The following is a 19,701-nucleotide window of genomic DNA, read 5'->3' as shown; positions in this document are numbered from 1 at the left end:
GTGTTGACATCCACTTGACAGCTGAGAACATGCTGCGTGGGGCAGTCAGTCATGTGGCTAGAGGGGCAAAGCCAAGTTCAGTGCTCAGGGCACTGCTCCTCCCCTTAGTAGCTCCGTATCCTCCTCTTACCCCCTCACACCCTTTCCTGCCCCATCTGCTGCTCTAAAATAGGCCGCTGGGATACAGACACAATCAGGCTAGTGGCCTTACTCCCCAGGTGGAGGAAGCTGCCCATTCTCACCCCAGTCCTGCCTTCAAGTCTCTGGAGAGTGTCCACTTGATCTCACATGTGCCTGGGGGTGTCGCCCATGAGAACGGGTCTCCTGTAGGAGGTGACAGAGTTCACAGTGTTCCCCCACTTGGTGCCCAGCTCCGCAAAGCTGGATACCATCAGTCATGTATTGTAGCAAACACTGGTGAGATTTGCTCTTCAGGCTCCAGAATTCTGGGTTAAAGTAAAAATACCTATTTGCTTTAGTGATGGAGGCGAGCCAGGTTCATAAGAAGGCAGCTGAAGACGCAGGCACAGGAAAGTGGATGACACTGACCAGGCGGAAGCATTCTGGGTATAAAGTCAATGGCAGGTAAAAACACTGCTTCTGGGAGGGAGAGGTGGAAACACATTTTTAGCCCAAGATGAGGTGTCCAGAGTCTTACATCACAGGGGAAAAAAAGTCTGTGTCCTTCTGAAATCTATTTGAGTCGAAATAAGGAAGGAAATTGGTTTGTCCTAAAGCCCAGTCCTTTTAGGAAATTTTCCAGGAGATGGCAGTAGGATAGCAAGGTTTCCTGAAAAGAAGATGGAATGTTTTCCACCTTATTTCAGTTTTTTGTTTTTTTTCCGAACAGGATAAAACTATTTGGGTGGCTTTAAATTACTGTAGTTATTTTATATTATAAAATCAATATAATATGATACAGAAAATTTGAAAAATTAGAGGAGTGAAATCACCTATTATCCCAATCAACACAGACCTCATTATTTATTCCCACCTGGTCTGTTCTTTGTGTGCGATGTTTTTACATAATTACAGCAACACCTAGCATATCATTTCCGTGTACTGACATGCAATGCTTCTTTTAAAGTTTTTAAGTGTTTTATGAGATACATACAGAAGAGTGCAGAAAATATGTCTAATTTAAAGAGTAATTTAAAGCAAACACTTGTGTAACTCCCATCCTTTTCAAGGAAGAGACCTCAATATTTGCCGTTCTCAAGAAGCTTCCCACCATGTGTCCCTTCCCAAACACAGCCCTGCCTTGGCCGCCCAGAGATAACCAACCACCCTGACTTCCTTGATTTTCTTGGTTTTTTTCTTCCTATGACTATATACCTCCTAAACACTGTAGTTCAGTTTTGCCTGGTTTTGAATGTTCTGTGGATTTGTCCTGTATTTACTATTTTGTGGCTTCAGTTTTTTGTGAGATGTTATATGTAGCTGTCGTTAGTTCATACTCATTTTTAGTTTAAAAGAGAAAATGTAGAATTTTTATGTGTTTCCACTCAGTCTCTATCCCAAATCTTGACCTTATCAGGTAGCCCAGGTTTGAGACACTTTTCTTTTGATTTTATTTTTAAGTAATCTCTATACCCAATGTGGGACTTAAACTCACAACCTGAGATCAAGAGTCACATGCTCCACGACTGAGCCAGCCGAGCAGCCCTGGGACACTTCTATAGTTAGGAAAATGCGTTCTCTTCCCCTACTTGTGACTTTCCCCACCCCCGACCTGAGAATGGGGCTGGGTGGGACGGGGTGGGGGATGGGTCTCAGACCCAGAAGCATCGCTGCCCCTCCCTCTTGCTGGCAGTGGGTGCTGGCCACTCCGCCCTTTGGCTGGCATTCTACGAAGCAGCCACTCTGGGCCGCCGGAGCCCTGGAGCTGCTGTCCTTCCAAGAGAGCTGACGAAATTATTTCTGGGGCCTGCCGACAGCTGGCGAGAGCGGGGAAAGCACAGCGGGGCTGAGGAATCCGCCAGAAGGTCCGCCTGCGGAAGGGTTATGGTGGTGATGGTCCCAAAAGCCTGGTGGTTTCTGGCTGAGGCCTCGGTTGCAGGCCGGGCTTCTCATCTCCAGTGTGTGTACACCTCCCTGCCCTGGGCTTACAGAAAGGAATTTACTCCCCTTGACTGTTTTTTGCTGGTACTTGGTCTCCCCCAGCCTCCAACATAAAGCCTCCAGGGCCAGGGAGCACTTGAAAGGAGCAAGGTTTCTGGCCAGACCCAAAGGCTGCACGCAGGGGCCGTGACGCGCTGAGGGTCACACACGTGTCCCCACGCAGCAGGCCTCTTCGATCCCGACGCCACACATGCTCGCCCTTACTGTCAGCCTGGCCTTCCCACAGTGGTCGGTTTCTCTCACAGCTAATCTCGAACAGATGGTCTGCAGCTCCATTTCTTACTACTCTCTTGGGCTAATCCCTTGGAATCTCACTCTTCCCCTCTGTGCCCTGTTGGTGGAGTCCCACCAGGCTGGGCCAGTGAAGCCCTGGGATTAAGACTTCTTACTCCATCTTAGCCTACGGACTCGGCCCACTTGGGTTCACAAGACGCCTTCCCAGAAGCCAGGCCCGCCCACCTCTCGGGCTTTCCTGATAGCAGCTCCTTTGTCCTTGTTTCTTTACGCTTCTTCAAGAACAATCCCTTGTTCTCCACATTCACATCCATCCCATGGCCAGATCGGGTCACCTTTGCAGGCCTGTCCTCTTAGTGTGGGCTCAGTGCTGGGCTCTTGTGGCTTATGGCTGCAGGACGAAGGGTCCAGTGTCTCTCCTCGGGGTGTAACATTGACCGTCCCCAGCCCGTGGAGCATCCGCCCCCTCATGTGGGACCCCTTGGCTTGATAGGCGCTTTTTTCTGCCTCTGGATCTCCAGAAGATGCCTGAGCCCCACATGAAAGACAAACCTGCCCTTTTACCTTCCCCAGTTCTCTCCCCACGGCTAGGTTCTACCTCCAGAATCTCTCCAAACATTTTGTACAAAACTCCTGGGTGACCCAAACCAGGCCCACCATTCAGATCAGCCCTCAATGCCAATGCTGGCCTGGTTAGAGAGGAGACTAGGCAGAGTCTCGGGCTTCTGGGTGGGTGACAAGGGATGGCGCAGCTGGTTTTGGACAGGCTGCGTGTTTGTGCCCGTGGACCGTTCCCATGGAATGGTCCATGGGCATTTGGATGTGAAATGCCCTCACACCCTCATTAGCATAGAATAGTTTCCGGATTCCTGCTTACCCTGGAAAGCAGAGTCCCAGGTACTGAAGAAGTCCGTCATAAGGCAGGTAAAGTGTGATCTTGGGACATGGTTAGAGCTCGTGCAGCGGAAATGACTCTGAGCTTGCCTTTTTTATTTTTACTTGACACCTAGTTGTTATTTTCATGAGTTCCTACAAATTGACTAGGACAGTGGTTGTGTCTGCAGGTGGGGAGGGGCTGGAACGAAAGAGGTGCGGGACTGCAGGGTTAGAGACGATAGAGAGGTCACAGATGTCTGTCATTTTGCTTTATACCCAACATGGGTGTTATAAATACCATTTTATATCGACTCAAGAGTTGATAAAGCCAATTAAAAATTAAATTATATTTGCTTTAATATTAGTTAGGAATTGTTTAGTGTTTTCCTGTTTAGAAAGGCAGTTCACTTTATTAAAAAATTATATGTATTAGCTTAAAGCCTTCGCTGTTGCCCACTCACCTCAAACTTCCCTTCTTGGCTCTTGTGTTCTGGCCAGCCTTTCATCTGTTCTCATTTTTCATCTCGGGGGAATCACTGGATGCTACAAGTACAAGAACAAGCACTCCCATCCCCCCCGCCCCCACAACCCCTTTTAGGGTCGGCTCTCCCAGTTCCGTTCTGTTACCCTTTCCTATATATTGATCAGAGGAAGAAAAATAGCTGCATGTTTTGGTTTTCTTTTACTAACCGCTGCCAATATTGCCTTTTGGTCCTTTGGCAAATGTTATCTGCTTGGAGCAAAGGAAAAGCCACACCATTCAGTGTGTCCCCAGCCACCAGAGCTGGCTTCCCCTGCCCTACGAGTTAGCAGCCCATCGGCCATTAGGGTTGGCTTACCCGCTGTGGATCCTTCGTGCCCAAGGGCAGTTGTGTGCGCTTGCCATGTATGTGCCTTGATATCACAATGACCGAACCGATTGTCTGTAAAATCACACCTTCTTCTGCAGGCTGGACTGGAAGAGGAAATGGGAGTCTTAAACCAGCCCCTATTCAAAAGGAAATCCGTCCCATGCAGACCCAATTCCTATCAAGTTTGTTTTAAGGTCTCTCTGCAGGAAGCATCCCTTTTGCACCATTCTGGCCCCACGAGTCTTTGTGGAGCCCCGGAGTCCCTGGCCCCCTCCAGTTGAGCTGCGGGCAGGAGGCAGCTGTGCGGGCCAGACTGCAGGCTCTCTGCGTCTCACACCTCACTGCAGGCACAGGGGAGCTGGGGAATGTGATGACAGAAGCAGGCAAATGCAAGACGCAGTGTTCGGGTTGGCATTTCCTTGGCAGGACCATGCTGTGTGCCTTCTAAGAGCCTGAGCTTGTGTGTGTTTCACGAATGAGAAGCAGCATCTGCCATGACCTTGACCGTCCAGCCGGCAAGGTGTCCCCTGTGCAGTTTTGCATTGGAACGGCTCACTGCGGTAAGCAGCAGGAGGGTGGGAGTACGGGAAATTGTCCTTTATCCAGCAAGACAATTATTAGATAGCAAACAGCAGTCACTGTCACTGTTTTAAACATAAAAAGGCTTTCTTGGGAGACACTGCACTCCTGGGTCATACAGTGCTGCTCCCCCAGCTCGTGCATCACCTTGGCTTTCACCCAGCAGGGGTTTGGAAACATAAGGACTGCATGCCACAGAATTAGGAAATGGGGGAATATATACCGCGTACAGTTGGTTAAATCTTGGCGTATCAAAGATACCCATCTTGCTGTGGAAGGCATCATTGCTTCCCCACATAAATTGTAGAATTCTTAAGATCTGCACATTTGCAGTGTACCTGCATCCTCTCAGTCCTGTCTGCCTCTCCTTTTCAAGGTCACTGTTGGTGGAGACCAAGGACTGAAGGAGTAGTCAGGGTAGTCTTGAGGAATCTCAGCTCTAGAATTCCATAGTTCTGAGTTATTCCTTCTAATACCATTTAACTCCCTGGCATGCTTCCATTTCTGCCTGGGAGGACAGCCATGTGGTTTGAATTCTTTCATTTGCATAGACGAAATAGCTGGGTGATCAAAGTTTTGGATTAGACAAATGGAGATGTGGGATACAGCCAGAAGTCCTTAAAGGAGGTGACATTTATTTTAAGGCACAGTTGTTACTTAATGATGATTTGATTATAATGTTCACTTCTGTCTAATGTAGTATCTTAGCTCGCACTGCTGTAATAAAAATACCATAGACTGGGTGGCTTAAACCATAGAAAATTACTCCTCACAGCTCTGAAGGCTAAGAAGTCCAAGATCAAGGCGCTGGCCAATTCACTTGTTGGCGAGGACTCTCCGCCGGGCTTGCAGATGACTGCCTTCTCTCTGTATCCTCACAGGGGGTGGGAGCTACGGGGGAGCGGAGTAGAGGGAGAGAAGGAGGTGGGGGGGTGTCAGAGATCACCTGTCACTTCTTCTAAGGGTGCTAATCCCGCTTTTGAGGACTCTGCCCTCATGACCTAGTTCCCTCCCAAGACCCAGCTCCAAATACTATCACACTGTGACTAGGACTTCAACATAGGAATTTTGGGGCTGATACAAACGTTCAGTTCACAGCCTGTGTAGTAAACCATTGGGCCGATATTGGCTCTGTCTACACAGTAACTGTGTTTGGAATAAATGAGTGATTTGAAGCACCATAAATTAGTAAAACGGATACCAACGGTGACCACCTGACAAGAACGTTTTCTGAATATGGAGGGAGAGACAATCATAGCTAGTGGCATTTAAGGAGCTCATGAGTATGTATTTCGTGTATTTCATGCTCAAATCTTTTCCCTCCCGAGGGACTCTCTAAGAGGGCCAAGGTGTCTTCCCCACTCACCCACCCCCTCACCGCATTATGTTCACAAATGTACGTACACAGACAGAAGGCTCGCTGCAGAAAACGATGCCAGGAACATCTTTTCTTCATTTAGTTTAGCAAAGACTAGCAGGAGAGCTGGAGGACTGTGTGCTAATGAGGTTACTGGGGGAGGTGAGAAGCGTAATGAATGCCAACCTCACTGGTGAGGGGGACTGGGCAGGATGAGACTTCTTGGCCAGCCAGACAATTTGGGAAATCCAGAGAAGCGTGGGGGCGGGTATACTGGTGTAGTGAGACCAGCATCCCACTGTCGCCAAACCACTCCGCTCACTCTCAGCTCTGGCGTCTGGTACTACGTGAGACACACCCGGTTTAAACCAATCCCTGGTAACTTAGTTTTTAGGCAAGAAGCGTCCCATTACCCGTCGGTCACTTTGTAACACAGTTTGGGTCTCTGTCACCCATGAGATTGAAGCTCTTGAGAGCAAGGCCTGTGTCTTCCTCAGGGCTGGGTCTGGTGCTTCACACTGGAAGAGAGTGAGGTTCCAGACTATTGTAGGGCACACAAGATGTTCATTTTTGTTCACACGTAACCCTAGTGTGTTCTGAAGCTAGATGTCTGCCAGAAGGTGGGGCTGGAGAACTGGCTCCACCAGGCAGCGCCCCTCCGTGTTGGCAATATGGCCCATGGCTAGGAGCACAAGCTCTTTTCCCCTAAGGCTGCCATAACAAAATACCACAGACAGGGGGGCTGATAAAACAATGTATTTTCTCACCATTCTGAGGCTAGTGGTCTGACATGAGGGTGTCAATGTGGTCCGTTTCCTGGGAGAACTCTCTTCCTGGCTGGTAGATGGCTAGGCTACATTCACACTTGGCCTTTTTTCAGTCCTTATGAAAAGGCCTAGTGGTGGGTAGGGGGCCGAGCCCTATGGCATCTCTCCTTATAAGGAGATCCGGTCCCCACCCTGTGATCTCATTTAACCTGAGAAACTTCCTCAGCGGCCTCACCTCCACATGCGGCCACACTGGAGGTCAGGGCTTCCCGGTGTGGTTTTGAAAGAACAAAACATTCAGTTCACAACAGCTCTGGGCATCCTCTGGCTTTCAGTCCCTACTTTGTTGCAAACTTGCTGTGTGACCTTGAGGATGGTTCCTTTAACTTTTCTAAGCCTCAGCCATCCCAGGGCGATAATGGCACAATCATGCTGCGTATCCCAAGGAAAATGATGGGTTTAGTGAGGACCCCAGTAGACAGTAGGTGTGCACTGATTTTTAACATTAATAGGGTCCCCTAAGTTATGAAAAGGAGTTCCCTCTGAGGTTATCCTGGGAATCTAGTCCCTTCAGAGCTAGGTTAACTGTCAGGGATTTCTGCAAGAAAGAAGAAAAAGATAGTTTGGGTGGGGGACCCAATTTTATCCTATTATAATTTGAAAATACAGAAAACCATGAAGAAGATAAAAATCCCCTGTAACTCTTCTACCCAGAACCAGCTCTGATAACCTTTCTGTTAACCCAGACATGACTATGAATCTGACCCTTCTTGCGGAGTTGCGTGGTCTTTCATTTCCAAAACTTCTGTTTCCGCCTCTTTAAAAAGGAGACTAAGCTTCCTACTTCTCTGGGTTAGTTGGTGCATGGCTGAACGCGTGTGAAGTGTGCCGGGCACGGGGCGTTAGCTTACTAAGAGCGATTGCTCTCATTTCTACTGAAGAAGACACCCTCGGGGTTTGATACCCGCATCAAAGCTCAGATGGGAATTCCCAGTAATTCATTATCACATCACCCTTCAAGGACCCCCCTCCCCCTGCCCTTCAGGTGTGCGCTCTAAAACAAATCAATATTCCCTTTACAACACTGACATAAGCAATAAGCGGTTTTTCAGCATGAATACTGCTATTTTTCCTCTTGCCCTAGAGCAGTTTTAAAAGGTGAGGATTATATATTTGCACAGGGGGCTGGAAGTGGGGGTATCTTCTTTCGGCCACCCCTACCACCACCATCACTTCCCTATAGTGTGAACTGAGAAGTCGCCTTTCACGGTCCCCCTTGGCCTTGGCTGTGTAATGGGAGAGAGGGAGATTGCATCTGTCAGCCTTTCTGGGCTTCCTTTGGCCAGGATGGTTGTGTCCCTCACCTGTGAAGAAATTCATTTCCTAATTGCATATTAAATTAAAACTCCAGTTTTCAGATTTTAGGACAAAAGATCAAATATACTCCGCTTCATCTGACTTCAGACAATGAGCTTGTGGCAGCAACTGTCCTATCTTCCCATCTCTGTCACCTGACTCCCCACGGCCTCTTTGCTCACCACCTTCCTCACTCAGGGAAGGGCCCCTTCTCCCCAGAGGTTGGACTGACACCTATGGGGAGGGGAGCAGGTATTCCTGGGAAACAGCTGTTGCTGTGTAAGGGAACAGGGTTCACTGCCACCACCTGTCCTGTTCCCCAGCGCCACCCCCAGCAGCAGCCCCACAAGGGACTGGCCTCTCCTAACAGCAGGAGAGCCTCAGGGTATACCCTGAATGGTCCCAGCCAACTTTCTTGGTGTCGGGACTTCCATGCATTCCAGCCTGGTCAGCTTGACAAAAATTGCTTAACCAGATGTGTCCAGGAGAGCAGGCTAAGATCACCATTTAGCTGACCCATCTCCTTACAAGAGATATTCCTTCAACAGGTTCTAAGGCCTTTTCATCCTGGGAGACAGCCTCCTCACAGCTTACCTGGTGGCAGGCAAATGAAATGACAGGAATAAGAGGAAATCTGTTGGGCCCTCTGCTCTGTCCACAGTAATTTCCGGTACTGGAAAAGGGATGAAAGCTGAGCATTGTCCCAGACATACCCAGAAAACGAATACATAACGGCCTACTACTACTCATTGCTTGAAGCCTTTCAGTTGTGTTGGGGTACCACAAGTAGATGAGGCCATTCTTTCATTTGTTCACTGGTTTCAAGTATCCTGTACTGGAGGCTGGGGCTGAAGAGGGAACAGAAACAATGATCACTAATAAGGCTTTTGACCTTGAGAACCTTAGCACACAGGTGGAGAGAGGCTCCAGGACCATAAAGTCCATGAAGGGGCAGAGAGTCGGGGAAGGCTTCTTAGAAAGGGGGATAATTGGATTAGGTCTTGGAGAATCAGCTCCAAGAGGAAGAGTATATAGTTAGTGGTCAAAAGAGGTCCGCTTAGGGAATGATCCATTTTGAGTTGATTTTTGTGTAAGATAACATCATTTGCTGAAAAGACTATCTCTCCTGCATTGAATTTTTTTGCACCTCTGTCAAAAATCAGTTGCCCATACTGACCGTGAGCTATTTCTGGATCTTTATTCTGTTCCAGTGCTTTTGTATCTATCCCCCATCCGTACCACCCAGCTTTGATTACTGGAGCTATATAATAAGTCTTGAAATCAGGTAGACTAATTACTCCCATTTTATTCTTCTTTGTCAAAATTATTTTTTAATTTTTATTTATTTGAGAGAGAGAGAAAGACACCCGGCAGAGGGAGAGGCAGAGAGGGAGGGAGAAGCAGATTCCCCACCGAGCGAGGAGCCAGACATAGGCCCAAGGATCATGACTTGAGCTGAAGGCTCACACTTAACCAATGAACCACCCAGCGCCTCTGTCAAAATTATTTTAGCTTTGTCATTTCACATAAACTTTGACAATAAGCTTGCCTCTATCTACAAAAGATTTTTGCATTAAACAGTATATATCAATTTGGGGAAAATTGATATCTTTACTCTGTGGGTGTTCTAATCTATGAATATGGTATGTCTTTCCACTTAGATCTTTGATTTCTTTCATCAGCATTTTGTGGTTTTTAGCATATAAATCCTGTATATGTTTTCTTAGATTTATGTCTAAGCATTTTAATTTTTTTACATGCACATGTATTCATTGCTAGTATATAGAAAAACTAACCTTTTGTATGTTAGTCTTGTATCTTGCATTCTGGCCAAACTCATTTATTTGTTCTAAGAGGGTTTTTTGTTGTTGTTGTTGTTGTTTTTGATAGATTCTTTGGAATTTTCTCCAAAGATGATCATGTCATCTGCAAACAGGGACAGTTTTATTTTTTTCCCTTTTTGATCTATATGCCTTTTATTTCATTTCATTTTTTTTTTTTAATTTGAGAGAGAGAGAGAGCACGAGAGGGGAGAGGGTTAGAGGGAGATCATGAATAGATGTTTGGATTTTGTCAAATGTTTTTTCTGCATCAAGCGGTACGATTATGTGATTTTTCTTCTTTAGCCTGTTAATATGGTGGATTACATTGATTAAATTTTCAAATATTGAACCGACACTGTGTGCCTGGAATAAACCCCATTTGCATGGTGTAAAATTCTTTTTACATATTGCTGAACTCCACTTGCCAATATGTCGTTAAGAATTTCTGTATCTATATTCATGAGGGATATTACTCTATAGTTTTCTTTTTTGGGTACTGTCTTTGTCTGGCTTTGGTATCAGAGTAATACTGGTTTTACAAAATGAGTTGGGAACGTTTCCTTCTCCTTTCTGCGAGAGATTGGCATTCGTTCTTTAAGCATATGGTAAAGTTCTCTAGCTTTTTTAAAAATAGTGGTTCTGGGGGACCCAATCTGGAGCAAGTAAAGCTGAATCTTGGGGTTGGGGCTTGAGTGAAGGTGCTTTTCCAAAGCTCTACAGATGAGCTAATTAAGTGTGCAGCCAGCTGTGGGGTTCGGTGTGGTAGTAGCCTTGAGGAAGGATGGGAGGGTGAGCTGAAGCAGAATTCGTTTGAAGAATGACATGAATTAAACAACGGGAAGGCTTAGAGAATTTGGCTCACAGAGACATGCTCCCGGAGCCCCTGCTATCTTTGGGACCATATGGTGTAATGGGGACATTGGTCATACAAAGCATCTGGGTTGACTTGGCTGCTTAGAAGCCATTGATTCCTTACTTAGCAATTTTCGCTTTCTCATTGGTAAAATGCAGCTCCTTGGGTTGTTTCAAGAATAAAACAACCCAGTGGGTATGGAAATGCTTTTGAACCTACACTGATGTTTCTTTGGGCCCCAGATTCCTCCTCACTGCCACTGTGTCATGCTTCCCAGTAAATCCCAATGGGAGACTTGGGACCCCAGTCGACTGCAGAAACGATGTTCTTAGGCTGTGGAGAAACTTCCTCCCCTTCCCTGCTCACTTACTCTGCCCATGGAGTTTGGGCTCTGAAGGGAAGAAGTGGGACCTTGGTTACAGTGATACGGGACTCTGACCCTGACCAGTGCCTCCCTCTCTGCTTTCGTAGGAACATGCTTGCCAATTCAGGCAGCGTGAGGATTCTCATCAAGGGAGGCAAGGTGGTGAATGATGACTGCACCCACGAGGCTGATGTCTACATAGAGAATGGCATCATCCAGCAGGTGGGCCGTGAGCTCATGATCCCTGGCGGGGCCAAGGTGATCGATGCCACTGGGAAGCTGGTGATCCCTGGAGGCATTGACACCAGCACCCACTTCCATCAGACCTTCATGAATGCTACGTGTGTGGACGACTTCTACCATGGGACCAAGGTAATGCTCCTGTTTGCTGAAGGTGCCTTCCCTTTGGCTTCTTCCGTTTGTGGGGCTGCTCCAGCCTAGACCCAAGTGAACAGGATGGCCCCCCCTGTGTTGCTAAAAGGAGAAGGGGGCTCTCCCGGGGCCACTGTGGCAACTGACATAGGGAATTCCAGGCTAGATGTCCTAGATCTCCATGACTACCAAAAAGCAGTCGGGCTGAAAAATGCGGGTCTGTTTTACTGATCCCATCACTTACTACCTATGAACTGAGGCTGGACACTGATTTTACGTTTACGTTTCTGTGTCATGTCATGCCGGCCTAGAAGAAGAGAATTCGCTGGTGTTTGTTATTGTGCATGTGTGTGACGGGAGTGAGGTATGGATCTGATGGACTCCCTTATGAGTAATAAGCTAAATAAATTCCCCAAAGATGGAGACAAAGAGATATGCCTCTTCTAGATGGTTTTAATGGCAGTTGATTATGAAACAGACGTAGCTAGCTATCTTGTATTATCTCTCCTAGCTTGCTCATTATTTTTAAAAACAGCTGGAAAAAAAAAAAAAAACTGGTGGTGGGCCTCTTTTCGAGTGGTCATGGACCAATATTTACAATCATTGAGCTGGGCCTGAGCTGCTGGACTTTCCTGAATGCAAAACACAAAAATTCAGGCCTGTGAAACAGATGAATTAGGAAGAAATTACAATTTGCGAAAAGAGTCACATGTGGGTTCTTTTATCCTTATTCTGTGCCCATAACCTCTGTTATCGCTGCCATTCCTCTGCGTTGTGATTATCTGTCCCATGCCAGACTCTCCGTGAACACTGAACTTCTTAAGGTCTTCTTAAGACCTGACCATATTGTTCTGCCTTCCCAGAGCCTGACCCTGACCAGGAACCAGAGTAGCTACCCAGTCAATGTTTGTTAAGTGAATCAGTGAATGATGTTTATCTATTTGGGTCTCTGTACCCAGCTATCCATCAGAGTCACCTACAAAGATTTCTTTTTAAAGAGTTTATTTATTTGAGAGAGAGTCCAAGACTGAGAGAGCATAAGATGGGGAAGAGGCAGACAGAGAGGGACAAGCGGACTCCCTGCCACGCAGGGAGCCTGACATGAGGCTCCAGCCCAGACCCCAAGATCATGACCCTAACCAAAGTCAGAGAGTCAACTGAGCCACTCAGTCAGTTAAATGCAAAATGCAGAATTAAATCAGATTCTCAAGGACTACAAGTGTCTGACCCCGGAGGCAGCCCCTTAGGCTGTCTGACTTCCAAAGGCTTTGGCCTCTAACACTCCCCAGGACTAACTATACTATAGTTAGCCCTCTGTCCTACTTTGGCCCACAGCCTCAAATCCCCAGTGGCTCTGCACCCTAAAACCCCACCTCTGTTCTACCTGGAGTTCTCAGGGAGCCCTTCTCCCATGCTCAGGTGTCTCCTGCTAGGATCCATTTTCCTGGGGGTTCAGTTTCCAGTGACTGACAAGGCTCTCCAAACCCACCCTCAGGGAGCCTGGCTGGGGCAAGCAGATGCTGGCCTTGGGGTCACTGTTCTAGGGCTGGCCCATCTCAGGCAGCTAGCCATTTAGGTCTCCCAAGACATCCCCCCTTCCCAAGTCCAGGAGCAACAGACCAGATCCTTGAAAGACTGGGCTGGGAGGAGTCACAGTGGCCGTGGCCTAGCCTGTTCTGAGACAAGGATGCTCCCAGGACTAGTACTCTAGCATGTGGGGCCAAATCCACCTGCTCTGGCGGAGCCCAGAGAAGAGAGGTTTCTCTTCTGAGAATTCCCCAGGACCTGTGGGTGATGCTTCACTGATGAAACAGGGCATCCTATCCCCATCAACTTTTACAGGCTCCTCTCCCAAGATATGCTAGTAGCAGGATGGTTCCAGAGGGAATGAGCATATCCAGTTCCCCCTCCCTGTGTCCTGGAGCCAGGCCAGGCCTGTTTGCTTTGTGGCCATTGTCATTGCTATTTTTTTGAGGCATAGCCTGAGTACCAAGCCGTGCACAAATTCTGAGTATCTGGAATGGTCACACTGGACACACCCTTGTAACCAGCGCCCAGATCGAGAGGCCCCACATTGGCAGACCTAAGTCCTTCCTAATGCCCCCTCCCAGTCACTGCACCCTACCAAGGATAACCACTACCCTGACTTGTAATACCAGAGTTTAAAAAGCAGAAACCAAAACAGCTTCGTTGAGCTATAATTCACACACCATACAATTTACCCATTTAAAGTGTAGAACTCAATAGTTTTTAGTATATTCAACATAGATGGGTTCTGACTGTTTACTTTATGTAAATGAAATTAGGTAGTTTGTACCTTTGCATTAGCTTCCTTAGCTCAACGTTAATTTTGTGCAATTTCATTCATGTTGTACTTTTACTCTCTTTTAGTGCTTTGCAGTTTGATGTCCCACGTGGTACCTACCAATGGGTGTTGGGGGTTGCTAGTCACAGTTGCTGTGAATGTTCCTGTCCTTCTTTCCCCAAATGGACGCACCCATTTCGGGGTGGGAGGATTTATTTATTTGAGAGAGAGCATGAGCAAGGAGAAGGTCGGAGGGAAAAGCAGATTGCCCCTGGAACTTGGAGCCCAGTGTGGGACTTGATTCTGGGACTCCGGGATTATGACCTGAGCTGAAGGCAGTTGCTTAACTGCCTGAGCCACTCAGGCACCTGAGGGCTATTCTGTAGTGCGCTCAGACCTGGCACCCTAAGTTGTGGCTTTGTCCCCACCCGGGAGACCTTTAGTCCAAGGTCAGATGCCACGCTGTCACCATGCTGTCTACTAGCTTCTCAGAGGGCACACTGGCCTTCTTCGTCTTATTTTTTTCCCATCGTCTTCTGTTGGGACCTCATTAGGCAGCAGTGACAGCTTTTCCCCAGAGAGCCTTTAGCTCTTTATAGCTGATGGAAACCTCAGCACATGCATCTCTTCCGGAAAACTCAGAAAAGCCCCTGTACGGTGTCAGGCTCTAGTTGTGGAGTGTTTTTTTGTTTTTTTTTTTTTTTAAAGATTTTATTTATTTATTTGTCAGAGAGAGAGGAGCGAGAGCCAGCACAGGCAGACAGAGTGGCAGGCAGAGGCAGAGGGAGAAGCAGGCTCCCCGCGGAGCAAGGAGCCCGATGTGGGACTCGATCCCAGGACGCTGGGATCATGACCTGAGCCGAAGGCAGTTGCTTAACCAACTGAGCCACCCAGGCGTCCCAAGTTGTGGAGTGTTTAAGGGCCCATGGGTCCCAAGCCATGCTCCTGGCCACCGGTGTCCCTTAAACCTATCCTTTGTTCTCTCCATCCCCGAAGCAAGACTGGATCGTGATGTCCTTGTGCCCCAGCCCTCAGACTGAGCGTGGTTTCTCCCCCAGTTTCCCCTGGACTCAGTTTCCCCTGGATCCCATCTGTAGACCCTGCCCCAAGTTCTGCCTCTGTTTCCTGGCCTCCCAAGAGCTGGTTTCCTGCTGTGGTACTCCCACACCTCCACTAACAATCTCCCCTTCCCTTGGTGCTCCCACAGCCCGGCACCTGGGCACCCTCTTTCCTCGGAGCACCCACAGTCTCCTGGGGACAGAAAAAGTGCTCCTGTTGCAGTGCCACTTCAGGGGCCCGTGTCCATTTAATTATTCACACAGCCTGTGGTGCTCGTTCAGAGGCTGTGCTCCCAGCTAGACCGACGCTGACCTACTTTGTATACATTAGAAGGAAAGTAGCGGTTGATTCACTTTAAGCATCTGGGTTTATAATAGAATATTAATCCTAAGGAACGGCTCACCCTAGTGATTAGCCTAGAGAGAAAGAGAGATCAAGTTGCATCTTTTTGTTCTTGTCCGACAGATCTGCGGAGCCTTGAACCCTGCACCCCCTGAGCTATTGCGTGCCTGTCAATTTGGCAGCGACAGCCGGGGCTGGGAAAACAAAACAGTTGAAAGCCTGGCTCTTCCGAGAGCATCTGGGTCTCCATTGTACTGGGTCTAAAGGGATTTCTCTAGCACTTTAATAAACGCCTTGCCTGCTTTCAGAGGCTGTGGCAGGCTCTGCCTGGCTCCCCGGGCTCTGCACCCCGTGTTTACAGCCAGGCCCTTGATCCTCCTCCCCGCATTCTTATACCCTCCCAACCTGCAGGCCCTGCCCTCCCCCGGCCCAGAACCTACGGTCTCCGGGAAGCAAAGCGTCAAGACCACCTGCTTGTTAATAACGCAGACCCCATTGAAGAAGGCGTTTATCTCTGGCAGGGGGGAGGCAGGGGGCGGGAAGGAGGAGGGAGGCCAAGTAACACAACTGTGTCTATAAAGGTCCAGGATTTCAGTGAGGTCATGAGGTCTTTTATTATTATTCTGCTTAAGATACTTATAAGTTACATTTATTCTCTTGTGTGGAGCTGATGTTACATAACAAAGAATGTTAATGCGGGCCCTGGAAGCTCCACCACACCAATGACTCCGCAGCAGCGAGGTGGAAGATCAGAATCAGGCTTTTTAACCTGTAGGTACAGCCCCTTCACTAAGATGCTGATGGAGGGGGCAGGCATGGGCAATTGGGAAAAGCTTCCCAGATGCCTTTTCTGCCTCTTTTCCCTCCAAAAATATATTAAGAACCACTGTCGAGGCCAGTGGTTTTCAACCCTTGGAAACAAACTACATTAGAACAACCCTGGGAGGGGCACTTGGGTGGTTCAGTGGGTTAAAGCCTCTGCCTTCGGCTCAGGTCATGATCTCAGGGTCCTGGCATTGGGCTCTCTGCTCAGCAGGGAGCCTGCTTCCCCCTCTCTCTCAGCCTGCCTCTCTGCCTACTTGTGATCTCTTTCAAATAAATAAAATCTTAAAAAAAAAAAAAAAAAAGAAGAAGAACGCGGGGATGGGCGCCTGGGTGGCTCAGTCTGTTAAGCATCTGCCTTTTCAGCTTAGGTCATGATCCCAGACTCCTGGGATTGAGCCCCGCATCGGGCTCCCTCCTGAGTGGGGAGTCTGCTTCTCCTTCTCCCTCTGTTCCTCCCCCTCCTTGGGCTCTCTCTCTTTCTCTCTCAAATAAATAAAATCTTAAAAAAATAATAATAACTTGGGGGATTTTTTTTTTTTAAGACACCGGTGTCCAGGACCCATGCCAGATCGGTGAAATCTGTATCTCTAGGTCTGCCTCTTCCCCCATCGATAGAGTTTTTCTTAAGATTTATTTATTTTAGAGAGAGAGGGTGCAAATGGGGGGAAGGGCTGAGGCAGAGAGAGAAACCCAAGCAGACTCCCTGCTGAGTGCAGAGCCCAACAGGGGGTCAATCCCATGACCCTGAGATCCTGACTTGAGCTGAAATGCAGAGCTGGCTGCCCAACCAACTGAACCACCCAGGTGCCCCTCTGTCATTTTTTTTTTTTTTTTTTTTTTTTTTGGAAAGCATTCCTGCTGATTCTAACCCAGGCAGGTGGATTACCAAGGAACTTTCTTCACTCCTAGAAGCACGTTGTCCTGACTGTGACTCCTGCTGTCAAGCTGGCATCTGTGTCCCATCTGAATCCCATTTGAAGCTCGGGCTACTTTGCCTTGTCCTTGCCAGTCTTATTTATTTGCTTCTCTCCTTCTATTCACAGTCCAGGGTCCGATGAACAGGCTCCCAGATCCCAGCCTGGGTCCAGGAGCCCCTGTACTTGCTAGATTTCCCTGGCCCTGTGTTCTCCCCTCCTGTCTGGATCCCAGTGACATCATCAGGGAGTAAGAAGTTGGCCGTGGTAGAGGTGTCATTAAACAGAAGTCCGGCTGGGTCTCTCCCTCTTCGTTGAGGGCCCAGAGACTCCCTCTCATCTGTGCCAGGGCCATCTGTCACAGAGACAGCCGCCCATTAACTCAAAATCAGCATCAGCAGGACATCTATTCCTCCCTAGAAGGGAAGCCAAATCCAAGAAGAGTGCTTGGCCAGCATGAGATCAAGCCCAGGGGCTGTTCTGTGGCAGGGGTTTGGATAGCCTGCCGCATCCCACCCCCAGTGGAGGGTCCTGACCCTCCCTCCCCTTTTCTCACTGCAGAGGACTGGGTTCTGTCTGGCAGAGTCCTGAGATAGGACAGGCTGGGACATAAATAAATTCCCTTTGCTGTCCAGCCTGCCAGCATCCGTACCAAGGAACCCATTTATCCATTGGGCAGATTGTTTTTCTACTTTGCCTTTGAAATGTACTCTTTTGGAATTAATCCTTTAAATGCTGCTCACTTCCCCTTTTTTTTAAATTATTTTATTTTATTTTATTATTTTTATTTTAGTACTCTGTACCTTTCTGTTTAATTCTGGCCAAAATGTCTTTACAGTCTTTTAGCTCTCCAAAAATTTTCAGGACTCAGTCTCATATGGTCTTACCTTTTTTTTTTTTTTTTAAAGTAGTCTCCATGCCCAGCATGGAAACCAGGTCCTGAGATCATGACCTGAGCCAAGACCAAGAGTCGGATGCTTAACTGACTGAGCCACCCAGACGCCTCTGTGGTCTTGCTTATTCACCAATGTTCTCAAGTTCACTTGTGTCTTCATTCCTGTAAAAAGCTGGAAGGGACCTTAGAAATCGAGTTCCACCCTCCCACTGATGAAAAATGAATGAGTTGCCCCAGGTCCCAGTGATCATTGGACCTGAATGCAGGTTTCTTTGTCTGAGGGTCTTTTCACCATGCCCCTCAGGGATTCTGAAAACCCAGAGCAGGACAGTCACCCCTTTCAGACAGCCTGTGACCTCTCGGTGGGCTGCATGCGGGGTCTCCTTAACACCACAGCTCTACACTTGCCTGGACCAGGTGAAGTCATCCCAGAACTGACTTGCACTGGGCAGACAATAGAGCGAGCTCTTTGCCTCCCTGAAATGGTGGTGGTAGCAGAGACCACTTTTCCCAGGAGGAATAACATCCTTCTTAGATATTGACAGTTTTTGCCATTTACAAATGGGTGTTGTGGGGATTAAGTAAGGATACATGAAAAACGTTTCTCACTATGCCCAGCACAGAGTATGCCTATGATCTATGTCGGTCCCCCAGCTGTGATGACCCACATCCACCCTGGGCCCACCCGTGGCTCTGTCTGTAGGCTCTCGGATCCACCCACTTTGGCTTTGCAATGCAATTGTTCTACTGTCCATCTAGTGCCTGTGCTGCCCGTATCCCTGGCTTTGCCAGCAGGCCACCCTGATACACCTTCTCTCAGAATGTACCCTCCTCCCAGCTTGTTTTCCTGGACCAGCTGCTGCCACACCATGCCTGCTCGTCCCGAAGACCCGCCACCCCTCCTGCACCGCGGTGCTTGCAGGGATCCGCACAGCTAGGCTCCTCTCCCATTTCAGAATCACCACAGTCCCACTGAAGATGTCCGTGGGCTCCTCATGGAGTGGCTTCCCTAGAGGTTGTCTCTTTTCCTGCCTCTCCCAGGGGGACCCAACACCTGTGCAGGGCTGTATTCATCTTCTGCTGCTTCCGTACAAATTAAGACAATACCTACGTGCTAGCTCCCTGTTCTGTACATCAGAAGTCCGGGCACAGTGGGACTGGGTTCTCTGCTCCGGGTCTCACAAGGTCTACAGTCAAGGTGTCGGCTGGGCTGCTTTCTCATGGAGTTCACAGTCCTCTGCCAAGCTCATGTGCTCGTGGCAGAATTCAGTTGCTGGCCGCTGGAGTGCTGAGGTCCCCCTGTCCCTGCTGGCTATCTGCTGAGGTCCCATCTCAGCTCCTGAGGCTATCAGCATTCCTTGCCATGTACCCCCTCCATCGTCAAAGCCGCCACAGAGGCTCTTTCACTTTGAACCCCTCTTCTGATTCAAATCCCTTGGACTTAGAATCTCTTTTGCCAGAAAGAACCCCAACCCTTTAAGAGCTCATCTGATGAGCCTCAGCTCCACAGAGATCATCTCCCTTTCTTAAAGTCAACTGGATCGTATAACAAAACACCCGGGTGATGGTGTATTGACAGGGCCCCTTCCACACTCATGGGAGGGGACTGTACGGGGCGTGGTTCCCTGGGAGTCATGTGCCTACCATTGGGCTGGGGGTATCCTGTGCTAAAACTATGGCCAGCGTATAGACATTTTGCCCTGATCTGTGTCCACTCCACCAATTTTGCTTCAACTACTTAAATCTTTTGAAGGCTCCATATTTACAATTTTTAAATTGAAAATCACCTTGGCCATCCTTCACTTCAC

The 19,701-nt window shown here is 48.3% G+C and overlaps 1 protein-coding gene across 2 annotated transcripts in view; it reads left to right on the top strand.

The window, feature by feature from the left end:
* DPYSL5 (dihydropyrimidinase like 5) overlaps positions 1 to 19,701 on the top strand; it is a 93,528-nt gene that overhangs the window by 29,310 nt on the left and 44,517 nt on the right. For both annotated transcript variants that reach the window (XM_004765375.3, XM_004765376.3), the window contains exon 2: positions 11,289 to 11,553. In XM_004765375.3, coding sequence (XP_004765432.1) covers positions 11,293 to 11,553 — 261 coding nt within the window. In that variant the 5' untranslated portion in view covers positions 11,289 to 11,292. The remainder of the gene's footprint in view (positions 1 to 11,288; positions 11,554 to 19,701) is intronic.

The sequence above is a fragment of the Mustela putorius genome, unplaced genomic scaffold, assembly GCF_011764305.1.
Source record: "Mustela putorius furo isolate JIRA1106 unplaced genomic scaffold, ASM1176430v1.1 tig00537293_pilon_pilon_pilon, whole genome shotgun sequence".
NCBI classification, from domain to species: domain Eukaryota; kingdom Metazoa; phylum Chordata; class Mammalia; order Carnivora; family Mustelidae; genus Mustela; species Mustela putorius.
This window is presented reverse-complemented; position numbering and strand designations above follow the sequence as displayed.